This window comes from Oryctolagus cuniculus, chromosome 1 (assembly GCF_964237555.1).
Source record: "Oryctolagus cuniculus chromosome 1, mOryCun1.1, whole genome shotgun sequence".
NCBI lineage: Eukaryota > Metazoa > Chordata > Mammalia > Lagomorpha > Leporidae > Oryctolagus > Oryctolagus cuniculus.
Genome location: NC_091432.1, coordinates 203,728,862 through 203,750,860, shown reverse-complemented (window position 1 = coordinate 203,750,860; position 21,999 = coordinate 203,728,862). Strand labels below are relative to the sequence as shown.

The 21,999-nt window shown below is 38.2% G+C and overlaps 1 protein-coding gene across 2 annotated transcripts in view; it reads left to right on the top strand.

Moving 5' to 3' along the window:
• Positions 1–21,999, top strand: part of ERP44 (endoplasmic reticulum protein 44) — a 112,656-nt gene that overhangs the window by 39,077 nt on the left and 51,580 nt on the right. Inside the window, exons 2-5 of one of the 2 annotated variants that reach the window (XM_070054888.1) lie at positions 5,655–5,727; positions 7,402–7,441; positions 10,728–10,839; positions 11,920–12,035. In XM_070054888.1, coding sequence (XP_069910989.1) covers positions 11,936–12,035 — 100 coding nt within the window. In that variant the 5' untranslated portion in view covers positions 5,655–5,727; positions 7,402–7,441; positions 10,728–10,839; positions 11,920–11,935. The remainder of the gene's footprint in view (positions 1–5,654; positions 5,728–7,401; positions 7,442–10,727; positions 10,840–11,919; positions 12,036–21,999) is intronic. The other variant, XM_017349290.3, reaches the window with a different exon arrangement.

Here is a 21,999-nt window from a genome sequence, read left to right as displayed (position 1 = left end):
GAATGAAGATGACAATACAACATATCAAAGCTTATGGGATACAGTAAAATCAGTGTCAAGAGGGTAGTTTATAGCAATTAGTGCCTACACAAGAAGTTGGAAATGCATCAAACAAATGAGCTATCAGTGCATCTCAAGGACCTAGAAAAACTAGAACAAAATCCCAAAATTAGTAGGAGCAAATAAATAATTAAAATTAGAAATAAAATTGAAACAAAAAATACAAAATATCAGTGAAATGAAGAGTTGGTGTTTTGAAAAAGGATATATCATTGGCCCAACCCCCCTCCCCCCCCAAAAAAAGGAGAAGATCCAAATTAATAAAATCAGAGATGAAAAAGGAGATATAACAATGGATGCCACAGAAATAAAAAGAACCATTAGGAGTTATTACAAACTACTATATGCCAAGAAATTGGAAAATCTAGAAAAAATGGGTAGATTCCTGGACACATACAACCTACCAAAGTTCAGGCATGAAGACATTGAAAACCTAAACAGACCAATCGCCAAGATGGAGATTGAATCAGTAATGAAGACCCTCCCAACAAAAAGAAAACTCAGGACTAGATGGCTTCACTGCTGAATTCTACCAGACTTTTCAAGAGAAACTAATTCAAATTCTTCTTATGCTATTCAAAACATTTCAGCTGACACCGTGGCTCACTTGGTTATCCTCTGCCTGTGGCACCAGCATCCCATGTGGACGCTGGGTTCTAGTTCTGGTTGCTCCTCTTCCAGTCCAGCTCTCTGCTGTGGCCCAGGAGGGCAGTGGAGGATGGTCCAAGTCCTTGGGCCCCTGAACCCACATGGGAGACCAGGAGGAGGCACCTGGCTCCTGGCTTCAGATCGGCACAGCACCAGTTTCTTTGGGGAGTGAACCAATGGAAGGAAGACCTTTCTCCCTCTCTCCTTCCTTTTCTCTCTCTCTCTCTTTCTCTGTCTCTCTGTCTATAAGTCTACCTGTCAAATAAATAAATTAAAAAGAAAAAACAATTGAAAGGGAGGGCATTTTCCCATACTCCTTCTACAAGCCCAGCATCACCTTAATTCCAAAACCACAAAAAAGATACAACAGAGAAAGAGAATTATAGACAATATCCCTGATGAACACAGATGTAAAACTCCTCAACAAAATACTAGCTAATCAGATCCAACAATACATCAGAAAGATCATTTACCCAAACCAAGTAGGGTTTATTGCTGCTAAGGAGGGGTGGTTAACATATGCAAATCAATAAATGTGATATATCAGAGTAACAAATTGAAGGATAAAAACCATATTATCTCAATAGAAACGGAGAAAGCATTTGATAAAGTACAAAATCCTTTAATGATAAAAACCTTAATTGAATTGGTACTGAAGGAACATTCCTCAACACAGTCAAGGTGCTATGTGACAAACCCACAGCCAGCATCATATTGGATGGGCAAAAGTTTGAAGCATTTCCACTAAGATCCAGAACCATACAGGATGCCCACTTTCACCATTGCTATTTAATACAATCCTGGAAACTTTAGCCCAAGCCATTAGGCAAGAAAAATAAATCAAAAGGATACAAATTGGAAAGGACAAAGTCAAATTATCCCTGCTTCCAGATAACATGATCCTATACATAGAGGAACCAAAAGAATCCACTAAGAGACTGTTGGAACTTGTAAGATAGTTTGGTAAATTTGCAGGATATAAAGTCAACACACAGAAATCAATAACCTCTGTTTACACAGATGATGCTATGGCTGAGAAGGAACTTGTAAGATCAGTCCCATTCACAATAGCTAAAAAACAAAAAATAAATTTCTCAGAATAAATTTACCAAGAATGTAAAAGATCTCTACAGTTAAGAATTATAAAATATTAAAGAAACAAATAGAGGAAAACACACAAAAAAAATAGAAAAATATTCCATGTTTGTGGATTTCAAGAATTAATATCAAAATGCCCATACTGAAAGCAATTTAAAGATTCAGTGTGATCCCCGTCAAAGTACCAGTGACATTCTTCTCAGATATAGAAAAAAATTGATGCTAATTTTGCATGAAAACAGAAGAGACCTGAATAGTTAGAGCAGTCTTAGATAAATAGTCAAAACTGCTTGGTACTGGCACAGAAATAGACATGTAGACCAGTGGAACAGAATAGAATCCTGAGAAGTCAATTCTCACACATCTACAACCAGCTAATCTTTAACAAAGGAGTTGAAATGAATCCCTGGAGAAAGGACAGTCTCTTCAACAAATTGTGCTGGTAAAACTGGATCCACATGCAGAAATATTAAACAAGACTCCTACCTTATACTCCATACAGAAATCAACTGAAAATGGATGTAGGATCTAAATCTATGACCTTATACCATCAAATTATTAGAGAATAGTATTGGGAAAGCTCTGTTAAACTTAGTGTAAGAAGCCAATCCCAAAAAAGACAAATATGGTATATTTTCCCTGATCTGTGGTAACTAATGGAGTACAAAAAGTATAATGTTATTATTTTCAATGCAATCTGCATAAAATTGTTCCTGCGCATAAACTGTTGAGAGGAAATGACTTAAAGTCTTAATGAACTTAATTATTATCTTGTAACCACATAGGAAATATGTCGATGTTACATTGTCATTGGTTCTATTTCATTGAAAGAAATTATAAAGCACCAATTGATTAACAAAAACAAAAACTTGTATATGGGTGGTCATTTTCCCATTCAGCTATAGTTTACAGCCATTGTCTATATTCCCACTAAACTAGGATCTTTTTGCTTTTTTTTTTTTTTAAAGATTTATTTTATTTATTTGAAAGAGTTACAGAGTGAGGAAGAGACAGAGAGAGAGGACGTCCATCCACTGGTTCACTCCCCAGATGGTCGCGACGGCCCGAGCTGAGCTGATCCAAAGTCAGGAGCCAGGAACTTATATCTGGGTCTCACATGTGAGTGTAGGGGGCCAAGCACTTGGGCCATCTTCTACTGCTTTCCCAGGCCATAGCAGAGAGCTGGATCAGAAGAGGAGCAGCCAGGACTAGAACCGGCAACTATATGGGATGCCGGCACTTCAGGACAGGGCTTTAACCTGCTGCGCCACAGCGCCAGCCCCTCTTTGCTTTTTACTCATTAAACTTCTTTCAGTGAAGTATTAAATCTTTTCATTATAATGTAAATTTGAAAAACGTTATCTCAAAAACAATAAAAGAGAGAAAAAAACATACTGGCACAGAAATAGACATGTAGACAAGTGGAATAGAATACAAACCTTAGAAGTCAATTCACACATCTACAACCAGGAGGGAGAGAGGGAGGGAGGAAAGAAAGGAATATCATTTAGACTTATATCTTTAAATCATATTGAATCTGTTAAAAATTAAAATGGAATAAAATGATTTTTAAAAATTGGTTTCCTTGGATCATGTAACTAAAGACCACTATCATCCTTATTTTAGCATTTATCACTTTTTTCTCCCTTTATTAGCACCAGTAGTTTGATAGATCCTTGAGGCACACCTTACGTTTCTTTGTCCGTAGTACTTAGTAGACACTCTCAATACTGCTATTTAATGATTTGACATTGATAATAACCAATCTTATTGCTCTATGACAGTATTTTCCAGTTTCTTTCTTGAGTTCTACACACATTTCTGAAATCTTGCTATTCCAGTGTAATTGGGTTCCACAGTTGTGAAGAGTGATCATATTCTTATGAGGGGAAAGATCTATTATTTAGATTTTGATAGTGTGGAGAAGAAAAGCTTTGTTTTCTCGCGCATCTCTAGGTTTATAGCTGACACTTACTGTAAAAAAAGACAGATTAACAAGAGCAATGCCCATACAAATTTATTGAAGAGAAGTTTTATGTGACGGGGGAGCCTTTAGAAATGACAACCCAAAGAAACAAGGAAAATCATGGTTTTTGTACTTGATGAAGAGTGGACAATTCTGTTCAGGTATGATTGGACAGAAGAGGGTATGATCTAATGGTAATAAAATGGGGGAACTTAGCAGCACCTCTCCTTTGGATTCTTCTTGGTGTCCCTGTAATTTCAGAAATAAGGATATGCTTTTCTTCTGGGTTTGGGGAGGATGTTTCTCTCTTAAAGGGTCTTATAATGTACCTCAAAAGAAATTTAGAGAAATTTTTCAAAAAGGTTTATCTTACTTAAAAGACAGTTTCAGAATTGGGGAGAGAGAGAAGGGAAGGGAGGGAGGGAGAGAAAGAGACAGACAGACAGAAAGAAGGTCTTCTGTTTGCTGGTTCACTTACCAAATGGCTGCAATGGCAAGGGTTGGGCCAAGCTGAAACTAGGAGTCAGGAATTCTGTTCAAGTCTCTGGTGGGTGATAGGCCTAATGGCTTACTCAAAAGGAACAGGGTGGAAGAAGGCAGAGAAACCTTGGTTTCTGCTATTTTCTGAAATGCCAGTGTGCTTTCTTTTGGGATAATATGTCCTGAACCCCATCAGTGACTAATGAGGGAAGAAGTCTAATCATGCCAGTTAATATTTGAGGTGCTGAAAATAATGAAATTAGTTACATAAGTCAATTATTTAGAGATTTGCAATCATTTAGCTTTTAGGACATATATATTTTATTGTAGTCATACTTGGTAGTTATTTATTGGCTATGGTAGCTTGAACCTAAGACTTAAGTGTTAGTCTTAGGGTTTTTCTAAGAATAGATCTATAAAATGTTTTGTTTTGTTTTTTAAAGCTAGGTTCATTTATATGGCAGTATCAGTATGCCTCTCTACCATATAGATTGAGTTGTTGGTGAATTATGAAATTTCTGAGTCTTCACTGTTGTGAGTACTGAAGTGTTTATAAAATGAGTAAGCAAAGGAATAATCTTTAGTACTGTAACCAGGACCTGGCATTAGTTGTCACCCTGTAAAAAGCAACGATTCAGTGATTGAATTTCCATACATAATGTCTGTTTTGAACAAAACATTCTCCAGACAACAGACATAAAGTATGTAAAAGATGGCACCTACAAATAAAATACAGTAAATATTACCCTTTAAAATAAGTAAATATTTTCTACTTTAGTTTAAAATTGTATCTTTGTTTTGCAGATTGCAGGCTAAGATTTTTTTTTTTTTTGATAAACTTGAATTTTGGATTTTAGATACATTAAAGTAGAAGCAAAAACATTCTTAGTGCTTTTAAATATAATAACTTCTCACTTAGTGAGTGCATTGTTATCACCAGTAAGTGAAAATGGCAGAAGAAGGACTTCTGGTTTATAATTTGCGAAAGTCTTGAATTCTTCATCATTTTGTTCTAGTGTTAATGTGATAGCAAACTTATACTTTCTTTTTTATTTTATATTAATCTTTCAAAACTGATAAGCTCCTAGCAAATTTTTTCTCGAGTTGTATAAAGTTGAATGTATTAATTTAAAAGGATGAGTAAATTCTCAGTTTTAGTTGTGTAAAAGCAATTTGTTTTATAGATTTCAAAGTATGGAAATTTTATTTGATTACTTTCTGGATTTGAGAAGTTAACATTTTCCCTATTTTATTCAGCTGGTAATGGTTTAAAATAGATAATAAAATCAATTGATGAGTGATTTTCTAAGTAATGGTGAATCAACTTTATTCCTTTTTTCCCTGGACTTTCTGCTTTGTCTTTTGTGGGAACATTTATTAATTTTTACTTCTTCAATTCCAGGTAACTTGGGTTTTTACACCTGTAACAACTGAAATAACAAGTCTTGATACAGAGAATATAGATGAAATTTTAAGTAAGTACCTTCATATTTTTAGGATACTTCTTTCTCTATAAAAGTACCATAAAACATCAGTTACCTAGGATAGTTGGAGAGCTAGCGTTGGAGCACTTTTAGTTTTGATGTTTAATGAAATTTCTTACAATGTGTTAAGCCTTCTGTGTTATAAATAAGTTAATACTTTTAGTTTTATGTCATTTTTGCCTTCATACACATGCCATTCCTAACAGTTCATAAATCATTTTGCTGAAGTCTGACAGTTCATACTGTGCAGTGTTAAATGTTAATGACCTTAGGAACCAGCCGTAAATCTTTTCTTTTTATTTTTTTTAAATTAAATCACCTACTTTGATCTCTTATTGCCATTGGTCCAGTTAACGTCAGTAAAGTTTTTGTTTGCTGAATGCTTTGCTGACAGTGTAAATACAGATATAATTGACTTGGGGGAAACTATTTCTTGCTTTTAAAAGTAGTAAAGGTAAAATGAAGATGTGGTTGACAGAATATCACAACTTAGGAGCTTCAAGAAAATATACCATGTGCATAAATTCTTTTTTTTTTTTAGACACACTCCATTTCACCCATTTGTTTGTACATAACAAAACCATAAGTAATAGAGGTAAAAGGAGTTATAACATTAAATGAGCATCATACATTGCTTTGTGATCATGAAACTAAGTTCCAAAAATCTGTTCCTGTCTTAAGGAGTTTCTTTAGAACAGTGATTTTTATCAACTTTAGTATGTATCAGAATCACTTAGAGGGTTTATTAATATCTGTACTGCTGACACTGACTCAACGTCTTATAGAAAATGCTGGAGTGCCCCCTCCCCCAATTTGCCTAAGTTTCTGGATGATGTTGATGCTTCTGGTTCAGGAACCACAGTTTATTAACCACTGCTTTAGGTTAAATAGAGAATTGCATAAAAAGTGCTTTGAAAGTAAAAATAGAAGAAAGAAATTGAACCGCATGTCATTCTCATTTTTTTCATCTCCTACATTTTAGAATCTGTATTTTTTTTTTTTTTGGTTTTCCTGAGTGCTTTAAGAGTTTCAGTTTCTCTAAATTAGATTTATGCAAAACAAACAGTGCTACATCTTTCTCATGTTTCATCATCCTGAAATGCAAATGATACTAAGTTAATTTTGTAACAGAGACTAACTGTTCAGTGGATAGGAACCAGAAAAGGTACAACTTGTACAACACTGTCAGTTGTAAGCTACTTATTTTAAGAGGTGGGATATCTGAGGTTTAGAAATAACTTAGTCTCTTCTGTGAAACAGAATTTTACTTGGAGAACTAATCCTCAGTTATTCACAAATATGGAAGATCACAAAATGAATTATTAAAATCCAGATCATTACCTTTCACTTTTTGTGAGAGTAGACTAGTAGCTTACTTGCATGAGTTTACCTTGATTTCCCTTTTACTTTATGTTCGTTTAATATACAGTGAAGATATCAAGATGGAGGATATAGAGAAAAAGGACAGAGGCTTCCAATGTTGTATAAACTGTCCATGAAACTATGTAAGGGTTTCTGAGTGAAAGGTAACTTATTTGTTATTGTGTATGTTTAATAGGCCCTTATAATAGGAAATAATCATGATGAAAACACTATCTTTAATTAATTTCAAAATTATGTAGACACAAATAACTTAGCTTGTTTGATTTTGTTTTCCAATTTCAGACAATGCTGATGTTGCTTTAGTAAATTTTTATGCTGATTGGTAAGTAATCTTCATATTTTTTGGATTTGGTCTTTTTGGGGTATCACTTAAATTTTTATTTCTCTTAGGTTGCTAATGGTGAATGGTAAATAGGGAAGCCTTTTTCTATAGAAAGACAATATTCTATACACAAAAGCACTTAAGGTTTATGCACAAACAAGGCAGCTTAATTTGGTTAAGATGTCTGTTTTAAGGGGAAAATATAACTGATTACATCACCCACATCTTAAAATAAAAATTGGTAACATAAAACCTCAAATACACTGGGAATAAAAATTGCATATTATGATTTGTCTGGATTGCAGAAGGAGAGCAGTGTTGGAGGGCAGGACTTGGGATAGCATGTTTAAGAAGGAAAAACGATATAGACAATGTTTTAATTCACACAATCTACCACTCCTTACAAGAGATCCTCATTCCTTCCTCTGAATCAGATTCTGTTTTCTGTTTATGTAATACTCTGTGTGCCACTTTCCTTTTTTTTTCTGCCATATTGTTTTACCTTTTACATGTGTGCCCTAGCAAATAAACTTTGATGGCAGAAATAATGTCTTAATATTCCCAGCATCTAGAACAAAGACATAATAAGTAATAGTTGTTAAAGAATATGGAATAGGCCGGCACCACGGCTCACTAGGCTAATCCTCTGCCTGTGGCGCCCACACCCCGGGTTCTAGTCCCGGTCGGGGCGCCAGATTCTGTCCTGGTTGCTTCTCTTCAAGTCCAGCTCTCTGATGTGGCCTGGGAGTGCAGTGGAGGATGGCCCAGGTCCTTGGGTCCTGCACCAGCATAGGAGACCAGGAGGAAGCACCTGCCTCCTGGCTTCAGATCATTGCAGCGCGCCTGCTGCAATGTGCCAGCCATAGCAGCCATTTGGGGGGCAATCAACGGAAAAAGGAAGACCTTTCTCTCTCTCTCTCTCTCCCACTAACTCTGCTTGTAAAAAAAAAAAAGAAAAAACAAAACTTAAAAAGAGAATATGGAATAGAGGTAGAAAGATTTAGCTGGAGAAAAGTACTAAACATTGGCATAATGTTTATTTCTAGAAAATCTGTATCTTAGTTACTCCTTTAAGGCTTGTTACTTGCTAGCTGCTGCTACCCTGTTTTGGGCTATGGTCCTGGAATTACCTAGATTCTGGGAACAGTTTCCTCATTTATTTTCTGTGTCTCCAGTCTCAGGTATCTCCATTCTCTTCTCCACAGTATAAGCCAGAGTTCTGTCCCACAGTGAATATTAGATTGCTTTACCTCTCTTCTTAAAACCTTTAAATGGTTATCTGTTACCTTCAGGTTGAGTTATAAATCCCTTACTTTGGTTTAGAAGGCTGCTCATGGTTTGTTCTCTTTGAACCTCTGCAGCTATCTCTTTTGCGTCTTTGTATTCCCACATTCTGCTTGTTACACTGAATCTCTTTCAATTCCTGTGAAATTCTGTATTCTTCTGTGTGCCACTTTCCTTTTTTTTTCTGCCATATTGTTTTATCTTTTACATGTATTTCCTGTATTCTTCCACCCCCAGACTTTTAGTTACAATATTTCTCCTGCCTGAACATTCTTTGTCCTTTCCCACATCTTAGTTAAGTCCTAATAATCATCTTTCAAATTTTAGATTAGATGTCATTTTCTTCAGGTTATCTTCCTAGATCAATATGTTTACCCCTATTCTCAAGTAAAATTAGGAGCCCTTCTTGCAGTGTTTTCTCTGCTACTTCATACTTACTTAATCATAGGGCTATAATCTAGTTGGTGGTTCCCTACTTTATTATTCACTTCATGGAAATAGCATAGCTATAGTTTTGAAACATTAATTCTCGATAATGTACTGAATGAATGTAGCTATTTATGGTATGTATGTTACAAAACTTCAGTAAAAGTTGAAAATATACAGAGAATATACCATTTATAAAATATGTACTAAAGATAGCATTTTCCAAAGTAAATTAGCATGGCCCAGATGTAATAGTGGCCACAAGTGTGATAGAATATTATCTAGTCCAGTGCACTTTAAAAATAAGAAAACTTAGATCCAAAGGAGTAGAATACTTTCCAAAGAGTATACCTGAGTAGATTGTAACAAAGAATTAGATAGTAGTTTTCTTGACTAAGGGATTTTGTGTTATAAGAAAGAGAAACAGAATATACTACTGACTTTCTTATAGCAGCTGAATTGGAAATGTGGACTAATTTCAGTTATTTGGGAAAACATATGCCTAAAGAATACCTTGAGTTGTCCATGAATTTTTAAGTACTCTCTTATTCAATTGAAAAAACTTGATAAAATGGCAATAGGACATAGATTTAGACTGTATGGCCTCAAAGGCTAGACTTTGAGTTTCTTCTGAACTTAATGATTTACGGATGTAGCACAATTTAAGAATTGTCTAAAAAGAGCTGCCTTAAAATATTGCCATGCTTCAGACAGTAATAAACCATAGGTAGTGCTTATTAATGCTGTTATGTGCCAGACTATATATATATATATATATATATATATATATTGTTTTTAATGCTCAGAACTGCCCTGCAGGTAGGTATTATAATTTCCATTTTAGGTTGAGGAAGTTGTGTCTCAGAAAGGTCATATGGCTAGTAAGTGGTAGAACTGGGATTTAAATTCAGGTATGTCTAACTCCAAAGCTTATTTTTCCCCCCTACTAGGTCATATTAGTAAGTGCCGCCAAAGAGCCCCTGTAAGGCCATTTTTCTTTTTCTTTCTTTCTTTTTTTAAACCTATTTGGTTGATTTATTACATATTGATGTAAGTACTAGATTACAGATTGGGTTCAGATGACCCTAAATCCCTTTTATTAGATCCATTGCTTTTGTGATGTTACTTTCATAAATATCACTTTCCCATGTGTATGCATACATGTATATGAAGGTACAGTAATACTGGAATTGAATTTTTGTTTTATAGAAAATGAATTTACCTTTGGATATTAAAGCTACTTTAAACAGGGACTTGTGCTTTTTTTTTCCTGGTCAGCAAACTGGGCAATCCAAAGAGAAGGCACCTTTGATATGTGCTTTAGCTTGATCTTGGTCCAGAAACCCACCCACTAAGACTTCAGTAGGCACTTTCCACATTTTTCATAGACTATTAATAGACTCATTGCTTCTCCCTGTCCCCAAGTAACTGTTTTCAGCAAATCGTAAGAATCCACAAACCTGGGGTCCTAGCCTCTCCAGTTCCTCCGTTCTATCAATTTATTCATTTAACAGACATCTATTGAATGCTTATTAGAATACATAGTCAAATAAGACATGGTCCATGATGTCCACAGACCCCATCCACCTATCCCAGATGCTAAAAGAGGAAAGAGCCACTTGAAAGCAACAGAAGATACAGATTTTTGTCTCCTTGCTATATTCTAGGACATCTCCTTAGGAGGTCAGGTGAGTGGGCCAGAAAGATATATACAAGAAGAAATAGGGAGGAAGTATAACAATTGCATCCTTTCACAGATTTTTATTTTTGTTGGATGATAGTGTGTATGATCTAATCATATGTTGATTAAAGAGTTCATAGGCTTTATATAAGTAAATTTCTTGTTAGAAAGTGCTCTGGAAGGAATAGTAGTAATTCTAATTATTTTGTTTGTTAACATACCCTCAGTACCTTTTCCTACCTGGAAAAATTAGGTACAACATCTATTCTAACCTAGCTGGTTATATGTTGATTCTGATCTATCTTCTCTTCTTATCAGATTCCTTTAATAGTTTATAATATATATTTATGAATAGTTGGCCTAATTAAGGGACAGCAAAATTAGAAGTAATAAGTTTAGGCAATATTTTGGGGTTTATGTCCTATTTTAAAAGTAAATAATGATGATGAATAAAAGGAAATATGGACAGAGAATCTTATTTAGGAAGTTAAAATATTTGCTTCTGGAATTGGTATAATTAGTATGTTTGCAGATTTAAAGGCCCATTTTAATAAGGGACAGATTTTGAGGGGGACTGTACATTATATACTATATATGCTTTTAATGATATTTATTTCGTATGCTAATTTGTCTCAGATTTGAACTGGTCAGGTCGATCTGTCTAATATTTGCAATAAACTTGAAAGATTTTTATACAGTAGTCTACAAAGATAGTCCTAGAGAAAGCTGATTTATTTTGTAAGTGTTCACGCTTCAATAATTGTAAATCCTAGGAGTACATCTTCGAGGGCATATTTCAGATTTGTTTCGTGGCTTCTGCAAGATACTTACACTTAGCTATGTGCTCCATAATACTGGCAATTCTCCTAAGGTGGAATAAAAAACCCACAATCCTCTCAATTGTTTATATAGTTTTTGAATTTTGAATATGTCTGCATTGCATGACAATAAGGATTGATGATTACATTTTGTGATTGTCTCTCAAAGACAGTGTTTATTATGTGTCTACTAAATATCAATGGGTAGTAACTGATAACTAATCTTATTACTTCTGCCTTTCACTTTTAATTGGTTTCTTTGTGCATAGGTGTCGTTTCAGCCAGATGTTGCATCCAATTTTTGAAGAAGCTTCTGATGTCATTAAGGAAGAATATCCAAATGAAAATCAAGTCGTGTTTGCCAGAGTTGATTGTGATCAGCACTGTAAGTACCTCAACAGGAAGTCTGGAAGAAACTGTCCCTTCCATTCCTCCCTGATACCCCTTATACCACATATTTTTCCTTTCTTTTTTTCTTTTTCTTTTTTTTATTTGACAGGTAGAGTTATAGACAGTGAGAGAGAGAGACAGAGAGAAAGGTCCTCCTTCCATTGGTTCACCCCCTAAATGGCCGCTACAGCCAGCGTTGCGCCCATCCAAAGCCAGGAGGGGACAGGTGCTTCTTCCTGGTCTCCCATGCAGGTGCAGGGGCCTAAGCACCTGGGCCATCCTCCACAGCAGAGAGCTAGACTGGAAGAGGAGCAAATGGGACTAGAACTGGTACCCATATGGGATGCTGGCTCCGCAGGTGGAGGATTAACCAAGTGAACCATGGTGCCGGCCCGTATTTTTCCTTTCTTGTGGAGAACAAACCCAAAAGTTTCCTGGAATTTTGATTAAATTAGTAGAATTTGATCATCATGTACTTATAACAATGCTTTCCATTTTGCCTGTGTTAATTGTTTTTTATTTTTTTTTAATTTTTATTTATTTATTTATTTATTTTTTGACAGGCAGAGTGGACAGTGAGAGAGAGAGACAGAGAGAAAGGTCTTCCTTTGCTGTTGGTTCACCCTCCAATGGCCGCCGCGGCCGGTGCGCTGTGGCCGGCGCACCGCACTGATCCGATGGCAGGAGCCAGGAGCCAGGTGCTTTTCCTGGTCTCCCATGGGGTGCAGGGCCCAAGCACCTGGGCCATCCTCCACTGCACTCCCTGGCCACAGCAGAGGGCTGGCCTGGAAGAGGGGCCACCAGGACAGAATCCAGCGCCCCAACTGGGACTAGAACCCGGTGTGCCGGCGCCGCTAGGCGGAGGATTAGCCTAGTGAGCCGCGGCGCCGGCCTGTTTTTTTATTTTTTACATTAAAACATAGTAGATGAAGTATGTAGGTGATAAATTATAACTTTTTTTTCTGAAACCAAGTACCAAAATCAATAAATGAAATAAAGTTTTAGAAGGAAAAATGGATTTCTATTTGTTTTGAAATCATGCAAAGATAAAATCTGTAGTTATTTCAAATATGTCTCAGATTTGTCTCTGTTGTTCCAGTGATTCTGCTAAGATTGGTCTTTTAAACTCTTTGACATCGCCCCATGCCAGCAGAGAGTATCTTGTCGCCCCATGTCAGCAGGAAGTAGCTCTAAAGACACATCATCATCCCTCTACCCCTTCTGGACTTTTGAGACTAATGTAATCCCATACAGCTCTTGCTTTATGAAAAACAAAAGGGGGGAATGTTAGTAAAATGGCGAAGTCTTATCTATGGCACGATCTACACTCCAGACACCATCCTAGGCTCTATTGCTGGAAGCCAGGTGACCACATGGCCCAACCACCTGTGTTAGCTCCACCCCCATCCTAATGGGATTCCCTGCTCCTATTTCCCTGCCCGCCCCCCAGCCAAGTTTTAAGAGGACCTGTTCCTGAATACATGTGCTCTCTTTGGATCTCTCCCTCTCCCCTCTCCCCTCCCTCTTCCTCCTCCCCTCCCTCTCTCTCTCTCCCCCTCCCTCCACCCCTCCCTCCTCCCCTCCCTCTCTCTCTCCCTTTCCCTCCTCCCCTCCCTCTCTCTCCTCCTCCCTCTCTCTCTCCCCCTCCCTCTCTCTCTCCCCCTCCCTGTCTCCTCTTCCTCTCCCCTCCCTCCTCTCCTTCTTCCTCTCCCTCTCTCAATCACTCTCAATCTCTTCTTTTCTCTTTCTCTCTTGATCTCTCTTATGCTCATCTCCCTCTTTTCCTTCTTCGCCCCTTCCCTGTGGTCTGTCAGGTTTCCCAACCAATAAACTCTTTCCCTTAAAAAAGAAAAAAACTGTTGAGGTACAATTAACTGTAGTATTAAGAAATTTGAGTTAGACTCTCTTAAAATCCAGTCCTTTGCATATTGCTTGCCCCAGTGGAGTACTCTATAAAACCCTCATGCTCTTTTCATACATGACAGGTTTCTCTTAACTGAGCTAGTGAGCTATTAATGGTATTTACTCCTGAGTGCTCCCATTATTCTTGAACTTTCTTCTCTCATAGTACCAAAATCATTGTATTTGGTAGTTCTGGTTAATTGTGTCTTAGTTGTCTTATCATCTGTGTTGTCAGCTCTTAAAGGCAGGATTTTGTTTTCTTTTTATGCTTCCTTTTAAGTGAAGACCAAGTCACTCATTAATCTCTATATCTGAAGCATCTGACAGTTTCTGGGAGACAGAGACTACTCATTAAAAGCTTATTACATTGAGTTTCTGGTAAGCTTGCCTGAAAACAGAACTGTCTTCCATTCTGCAAATTTCTTGTCCTTTCCACTTAACCTATCCATTAGAATTTGGGTGTGTGTACACTCTAACATTGCATTTATTTGATAAGAAAATGAAAATAAAGTCATTTAACTAATGTTAACTAGCTTAATGTCTAATCAGGCTGGAATTAGAATCCTATCCTCCTGACCTAAAGCTTTCACAGAGCTATTTGCTGCTTTTCTGTTCAGTTAAGCAAACATTTTGAGAATTTACTTGGATAGCTTTGTGCTAGGCAGAAACTCATTTTTGTTTCGTTTTTATTTGTAAAATTTATTTTATTTATTTAAAAGCTAGAGAGAGAGAGAAAGAAATAGAAATCTCTTATGCTGGTTCACTCCCCAGATGCCTTCAACACCTGGGGCAGGGCCAGGCCAAAGCCAGGAATTTGGAAGTCTGGTTCTCTCATGTGGGTAGCAGGGAGCCATCAGGCAGCCTCCCAGGGTGTACATTAGTAGGAAACTTGGAATTGGGAATGGAGCCAGAACTTGAACCCAGGCACTGCTATGAGATGCGGGTGTCCCAAGTGGTATTCTAACAGCTGCCTCCAGAAAAGCGTCTTCTAACAGCAAATAACTTCAAAATCTTATAAGCCATATCCCATATTTCTGTCTGCTAAGATTCATACCTAGATAGGATGAAGAGAGCAATAAAAGGTTGTCAGTACAAGCACAGATGACATTTCCACATTGTTTTCTGGCTCTTTCCTCCTGCTTTTCACTGGCAGAGAACATGACATTTTTGATGTGGGCTCTCATTTCATATCTTTCTGTTCTTTATGTATTTAATTAGATATTACAGTGCACATAAGAGTCTTTCTTTCACTGAATTTGAGCTATAAAATCTGAAATTATACTCTCAAGCTTGTAGTCATTGAGAAGAAATATTGATATTTGTATTGGTGAATCATAAAGATAATTTATTTTATCTCTTAATTTACTTTTGAAGTAAAACTGACATCAGTGCTAGTATGATTTCTTTTTATGGGAGCAAAATGCCAGTTTCAGAGTTGTTACTAATGAAAGTTATGCCTGAGGTATTGTGTATTCTCTCTTAATATTTTTTCTTTTCTAGTTAATTCTTTAAAAAGTGACATTCTGAAATCTTCATTGATGATTTATTCACATTTTTTACATTCTCTTTAGAGATTGTAAGACAGATTATATTTTTATTAGCTTCTTCTGTACTAGTTGAATTACACAGCTTTTGAACTGGAAGAATCTTAAGAACTCTGCGTTCTTGGGGCAGGTATTGTAAACAGCAGGTTAAGCTGCTGTTTGGGACACCCACATCTCATATCATAATACCTGGGTTTGAGTCCTGTTCTGTTTCCCATCCAGCTTCATGCTAATGTGCACTCTGGAGGTAGCAGGTGATAGCTCTACTGTTGGGGGCATCTGTAACCCATATGGGAGACCGAATGGAATTCCACACTTCTGGCTTTGGCCTGGCCCAGCCCTGGCTGTTGTCAGCATTTGGAGAGTGAACCAGCACATAGAAGATTTCTCTGTGTCTCTTCTCTATTGTTCTGCCTTTCATATAAATAAAAATTAATTTAAAGAGTTTTTTTGAAAGAATTATATGTTCAAAGTGAAATGCCTATTAGGTAAATTGTTTCTAAGATTTGGATTTTTTAAAAAGAGATTTGTGAAAGTATGATTTACATATAAATTGTACAAGTTTAAATGATACAAATAGGGGCCAGCGATGTGGCCTAGTAGGTTAAGTCTCAACCTGCAGCACAGGGATCCCTTATGGACACTGGTTCAATTCCCGGCTGCTCTACTTCTAATCACTTCCTGCAAATAGCCTGGTAAAGTCATGGATGATGGCCCAAGTATTTGGGCCCCTGAACCCCTATGGGAGACCCAGAAGAAGCTTCTGCATCCTGGCTTTGGATTGGCCCAGCTCTAGCCATTGTGGCCATTTGGGGAGTGAACCAGCCAGTGGAAGACCCCTTTTCTTATGTCTTTCCCTCTCTGTCTGTAACTCTGCCTCTCAAATAAATAAATCTTTAAAAAAAGAAATAAATGGTCCAATATTACTTACTGATACATATATAAAAGCACTACCACACTCAAAATGTTGAACATCTCTTTCATCCCATAAAGTTTTCCTTGTTGCCTTTTTGTTTCTCCCCCCTCTACCCGGCAGTCCTCAGAGCACTGTAGATTAGTTTGCATTTTCTAGAATTTTATATAAGTGGAATCATACAGTATAGTTTCTTTTTTTAATCTGCATCTTTAATTTTTTTGCTCAGCAGAATTATTTTGAGATCGTTCATGTTGCATGTATGATTCTTTTTTTTTTAATTTAGTGGCATTCCACGGTGTGGTTGTCTACTCCAAATTATCTGTTCACTTACTTGGGTTCTTTCCAGTTTTCGGGTATTACAGATGAAGCTACTATTAACATTCAGGTCTTTGTACTTATGCTTTCATTTATTTTGGCCAAGTACCTAGATGTAAAATGCCTGAGTCATACGAAGGTGTATGTTCATTTTTTTAAGAAATTGTTAAACTATTTTGCAAATTATTTATACTATTTTATTTACTGGTTGTTAGTGTATGAGAGTTTTAGTTCCACATGTTTGCTAATAATACTTGGAATTTAATATTTAATATTACATATTCCTTGCAGTTTAATTTGTATTTCCCCAATAATTAGTGATGTTGAGAATATTTTTGTATGTTTACGTAATTTGTACATGGCTTGGTGAAGTGTCCAGTGAAATCTTACACATTTTATTGGATTTGCTTATTTTCTTGTTGAGCAAGTTCTTTATATATTAGGAATACAAGTCCTTTTTTGGATTTGTTAATATTTTCTCTGATTCTATTCTTTTAAAAGTGTCTTGTTCTTCAGATTGTGGTTAGATACATATGAAATTTACCATCTTAACTATTTTTTTTTAAGATTTACTTATTTATTTGAAAGTGAGAGTTAGAGAGAAGAGAGACAGAGGGAGGGAGGGAGGGAAGGAGGTCTTCCATCCAATGGTTCACTCCCAAATTAACCGCAATGGCCGGAGCTGTGCCAATCTGAAGCCAGGAGCTTCTTCGATTCTCCCACGCGGGTGCAGGGGCCCAGGGACTTGGGCCATCTTCTACTGCTTTCCCAGGCCACAGCAGAGAGCTGGACCAGAAGTAGAATAGCCGGGGCTCAAACCAGCGCCCATATGGGATGCTGACACTTCAGGCAAAGGCATTAACCTACTGCGCCACAGCGCTGGCCCCTTAACTATTTTTAATAGTATAGTTTCAGTAGTGTCAAGTTCTTCATATTGCTGTGCAACTAGTCTTGAGAGGTTTTTCATCTAGAGAAAATGAAATGCTATACCCATTAAACAACTTCTCATTTCTCCCTCCCCCAAGCCTCTGGAGAACACTATTAGACTTTCTGTTCTTCCTTTGACTACTATATGAAGTCTGTCTTTTTGTCACTGGCTTTTTCCACGTAGTATAATGTCCTCAAAAGTCATCCATGTTATAGCATGTGCTAGAATTTCCTTCTTTTTTTTTCTGACACTTTTTGTTACCCTAGAAGAACTACTGTCAAGTAATCCCTTAAAGGATATCCTGAAAAATGAAACAATTTTTTTTAATGTATAAGTATTAAGCTGAATTAATTTTACCCTAACCATAGGGTTGATTATTTAGAATTTCTTTTTTAAAGGGGTAGCGCTGGCATCCCATATGGGTGCTGGTTCATTCTTTGGCTGCTCTACTTCTTATCCAGACCCCTGTTAATGGCCTGGGAAAAGCAGCAGAGGACCACCCAAGTATTTGGGCCCCTGCCATCCATGTAAGCGACCCGGATGAAGCTCCTGGTTCCTGACTTTGGCCTGACCCAGCACTGGCTATTGCGACCATCTGGGTAGTGAACCAGCAGATAGAATATCTCTCTCTTTGTCTCTCTCTTCCCCCTCTCTCTATGTAACTTTCAAAATAAATAAATCTTAAATAAATTCTTTTTAAGGCTAAATAATATTCCATTTGTATATACAGTAGTTCTTCCTTATCCTTTGGGGATGCATTCCAAGAAGCTGGCAGGGTGGGGCTGTATCATTGTGGAGAAAGCCACTTGACAGGTCACTTGAGTTTTTGAGGTCTCTTTATTGCCCCTCGCCCCCAGTTTTATGTAGTGCTGTCTTCCTAATGTGTGTGTTATTGGAATATTTTAATAGGAGAGAAGGACTTCCCCAATTTGATTACCCTTTTATTCTAAGATTGTGGGAAAGATCCCAAAGACTGACGATAGAGTACAGACTACACTGCATATTAGGTTTAAAAATATCTGAAAAGTGTCCTGTGGAGAGCTAAGGCCCCAGAGTTCTGATTCACAGTCCTCAGAGATCACTGAAGTAGTGTGGGAAGCAGAAGGCCATGTCAGACTGCTGTGCCTGTGAAAACCTGCAGGCCCCTGGGGCTGTGGGGACTGGCAGTACCTGGTCCCTACTTCCCTACCCAGTTTGGCTCTTATATTTACCCATTTACATTTCTGAGGGAAAAAATCCTAAATTTAGACAACCATGGGTCATGCTTCTCAAGACACGGTCACCAAGAGTGCGGTGGCCGCCATCTTCCTGAGACCATCCTCAGCTGCTTTGGGTCCTGTGGCACTAGGGGCTCACACCCCTACTGAAGATGGGGGAAATGCCTGATGAGAGGAGGAACATCACCCTGGAGTGGACAGTTGGGAGGTCTCCCAAGGAGACTGTGGGTCCCAGGAGTCCTTGGGCTCATGCATCCATGGTGGGGTTTCGAGCTGGGAGTTGAAGGCCCCATCTGCAGTGGATGAGGCAGCTGTCTCCTGGCCTGGCACCCCTTTATCTTTCCTCAGCATCCTTTGCCTCAGATGGGATCTCCTGCAAGTGGACCTGGCTCATTCCCTTGGCTGCACAGGACCTGCTGTCCCCAGCAGGACAGGACTGCAGCTCTGCACTGCACTGCTGCTGGGCACTCGCCTCAGAAAGGAGAAAGCGTGTCCACAAATAGTGGGAGGGCTGCCGAGTGCCTGCAGGCCTTTCAGCAGTGCTGTAGCTCCACGTGTGGGCTGTCCTAGGAAAAGAAGGCACCTGAAGATTCCTCAGGTGGTTTTAGAAAGCCCTTGGGTTTTATTAACATGGGAGAAGACCACTGATCACTGCGTGTTGTAAAGCTTCTGCTCATTGGACTGCCTTCTTTTTGTTCTTTTTTGTGTGTACCTGTGTGCCTATCTAGGTAGACAACTGGACATGTTGTGTTAAAAAGTTTTTTTTCTTTCTTTTTTTTTTTTTTGCTTTCAGTCTATATACAGTTGACTCCTCATATCCTAAATAACTGATTGTGGAATAAACAGTTGAACAGTGAAAAAAATGCAGTAGTCCTTCCTTATCCTTTGGGGGTACATTTCAGTATCCCCCATAGATGCCTGAAACCAGATAGTATCTGTCTATCTACCTACCTACCCTTCTAGCTATACACAAGCACATACACACACTCATACATACAAGTTTTGCGCTATATTTTTCTTACATATCCATACCTATGATAAAGTTTAATTAGACACATCAAGAAATGAACAGTAATAACTAATACAAGAAAATCTTAGCAATATACTATAATAAATGTTATTTGTGGTATCTCAAAATATTTAAAAATGATTTTTAAAATGTATTTCCATTTTGTGTGAAAGGTAGAGAGACAGGGATAGGAACAGGGATCTTCAATTTGCTGGTTCATACTCCAGCTTCTGGGAACAGCTGGGGCAGGGCCAGGCCAAAGCCAGGAGCCTGCAGCTCAATCTAAGTCTCCCATGTGGCTGACAAGGGCCTAGTTACTCAAGGTATCACCTGTTACCTTCTGGGATGCACTTTAGCAGGAAGTTGGAATTGGAAGTGGAGCCAGGACTTGAACCCAGGCAATGTAATGTGCAATGTGGTCATCCTACGCAGCATTTTACCCGTTGTGCCAAAAGCCCATCCCTCAAAATACTTTAGTGTACTTTCATCTTTTCATAGTTATCTTTTTTAAAAGAATTCTTCCTTTTTAAAACTCATTTATTTTGGGGTCTGCGCTGTGGTACAGCGGGTTAATGCCCTGGCCTGAAGTGCCAGCATTCCATATGGGCACCGGTTTGAGACCCGGCTGCTCCACTTCTGATCCAGCTCTCTGCTATGGCCTGGGAAAGCAGCAGAAGATGGCCCAAGTCCTTGGGCCCCTGTAACTGTGTGGGAGACGCAGAAGAAGCTCCTGACTCCTGGCTTCAAATCAGCGCAGCTCTGGCCGTTGTGGCCAGAGTGGGAAGTGAACCATTGGATGGAAAACCTCTCTCTGCCTCTCCTGCTCTCTCTATGTAACTCTGACTTTCAAATAAAAAAATAAATCTTTAAAAAAACCCCTTTCATTTATTTTTACTTATTTAAGAGCAGAATGATAGAGAAAGAGACAGAGATCTTCTATCAGTGAATTCACTCCCCAATTGCTTCCAATTGCCAGTGCTGGGCAAGGCGGAAGCAAGGAGCTTTTAACTCCATCTGGGTCTTCTGCATGAATAGAGGAACTCAGCCACTTGAGCCATCACCTGCTATCTGCCAGGGTGCACATTAGCAAGAAGCTGGGTCAGAAGTGCAGCTGGGACCTGAACCCTGGGACTCTGATATGGAATGAGGGCATCCCAAGTAGTGACCTAATAACCATTGTGCCATGATGCTTGCCCGATCTCTTCATTTGAAAAGGAAGCAATTATGATTTTCTTCGGCATAGCCGAATTTCCACCATCACAGTTCTTGTGCCTTGGGGCTATTGTGAAGTAAAATAAGGATACTTGAGTACAGTCTCTGTAATATCTTGATAGTTGATCTGATAATGAAGGTGGTTACTAAGTGACTGATGAGCTGATAGTATATATAGCATGGATGTGCTGGACAAAGGAATGATTTTATAAAATCTGTATTTAAAAAGTCACTGAACTTACTGTTCATCAACTGCTAAGAAAAAAAGAATGTAGGTGTGCCTTGTTGCCTTAGATTTTTTAAGGAAATGTATATGTAAGAAGCTAGAACTGTACTGTAAAGGTGTGTTGTGGTATTGTTCATTATAATTTGTTTAACCTCACTATAATAAATGACCTTCAGGTTAAACATTGAATTTTTTGAAAGATTTATTTATTTTTTTTGAAATTCAGAGTTACAGAGAGATCGGGAGATTGTGATGGGGGATGGAGAGAGAAATCCTTCATCTGCTGGTGCATTCCCCAGATGGCTGCAAATGGCCAGTGCTGGGCCAGGCTGAAGCCAGGAGCGAGGTCTCCCGCATGAGTGGCAGGGGCCCAGACACCTGGGTCATCTTTCACTGCTTTTCCATCTCCATTAGCAGTGAGCTGGATTGGAAGTGGAGCAGCTGGGACACAAACCAGTGCCCTTATAGGATGCTGGCACCGCTGTGCCATGATGCCAGCTGTGCCACAGTGCTGGCCCCAGATCATTGAATTTGAAGTTTCCTTGAATAAACCTTTACTGACATTTTTAGCAGTATTGATGGCTTTTGAAAAGTGATCCAAGTTCCCTGTGTGGCTCTCCTGAGTGTCTCATGGAAAGCCTCTCATGAGCGCGTCTGGCATTCAAGACTGTTTTCTTGGCCATGAAACTA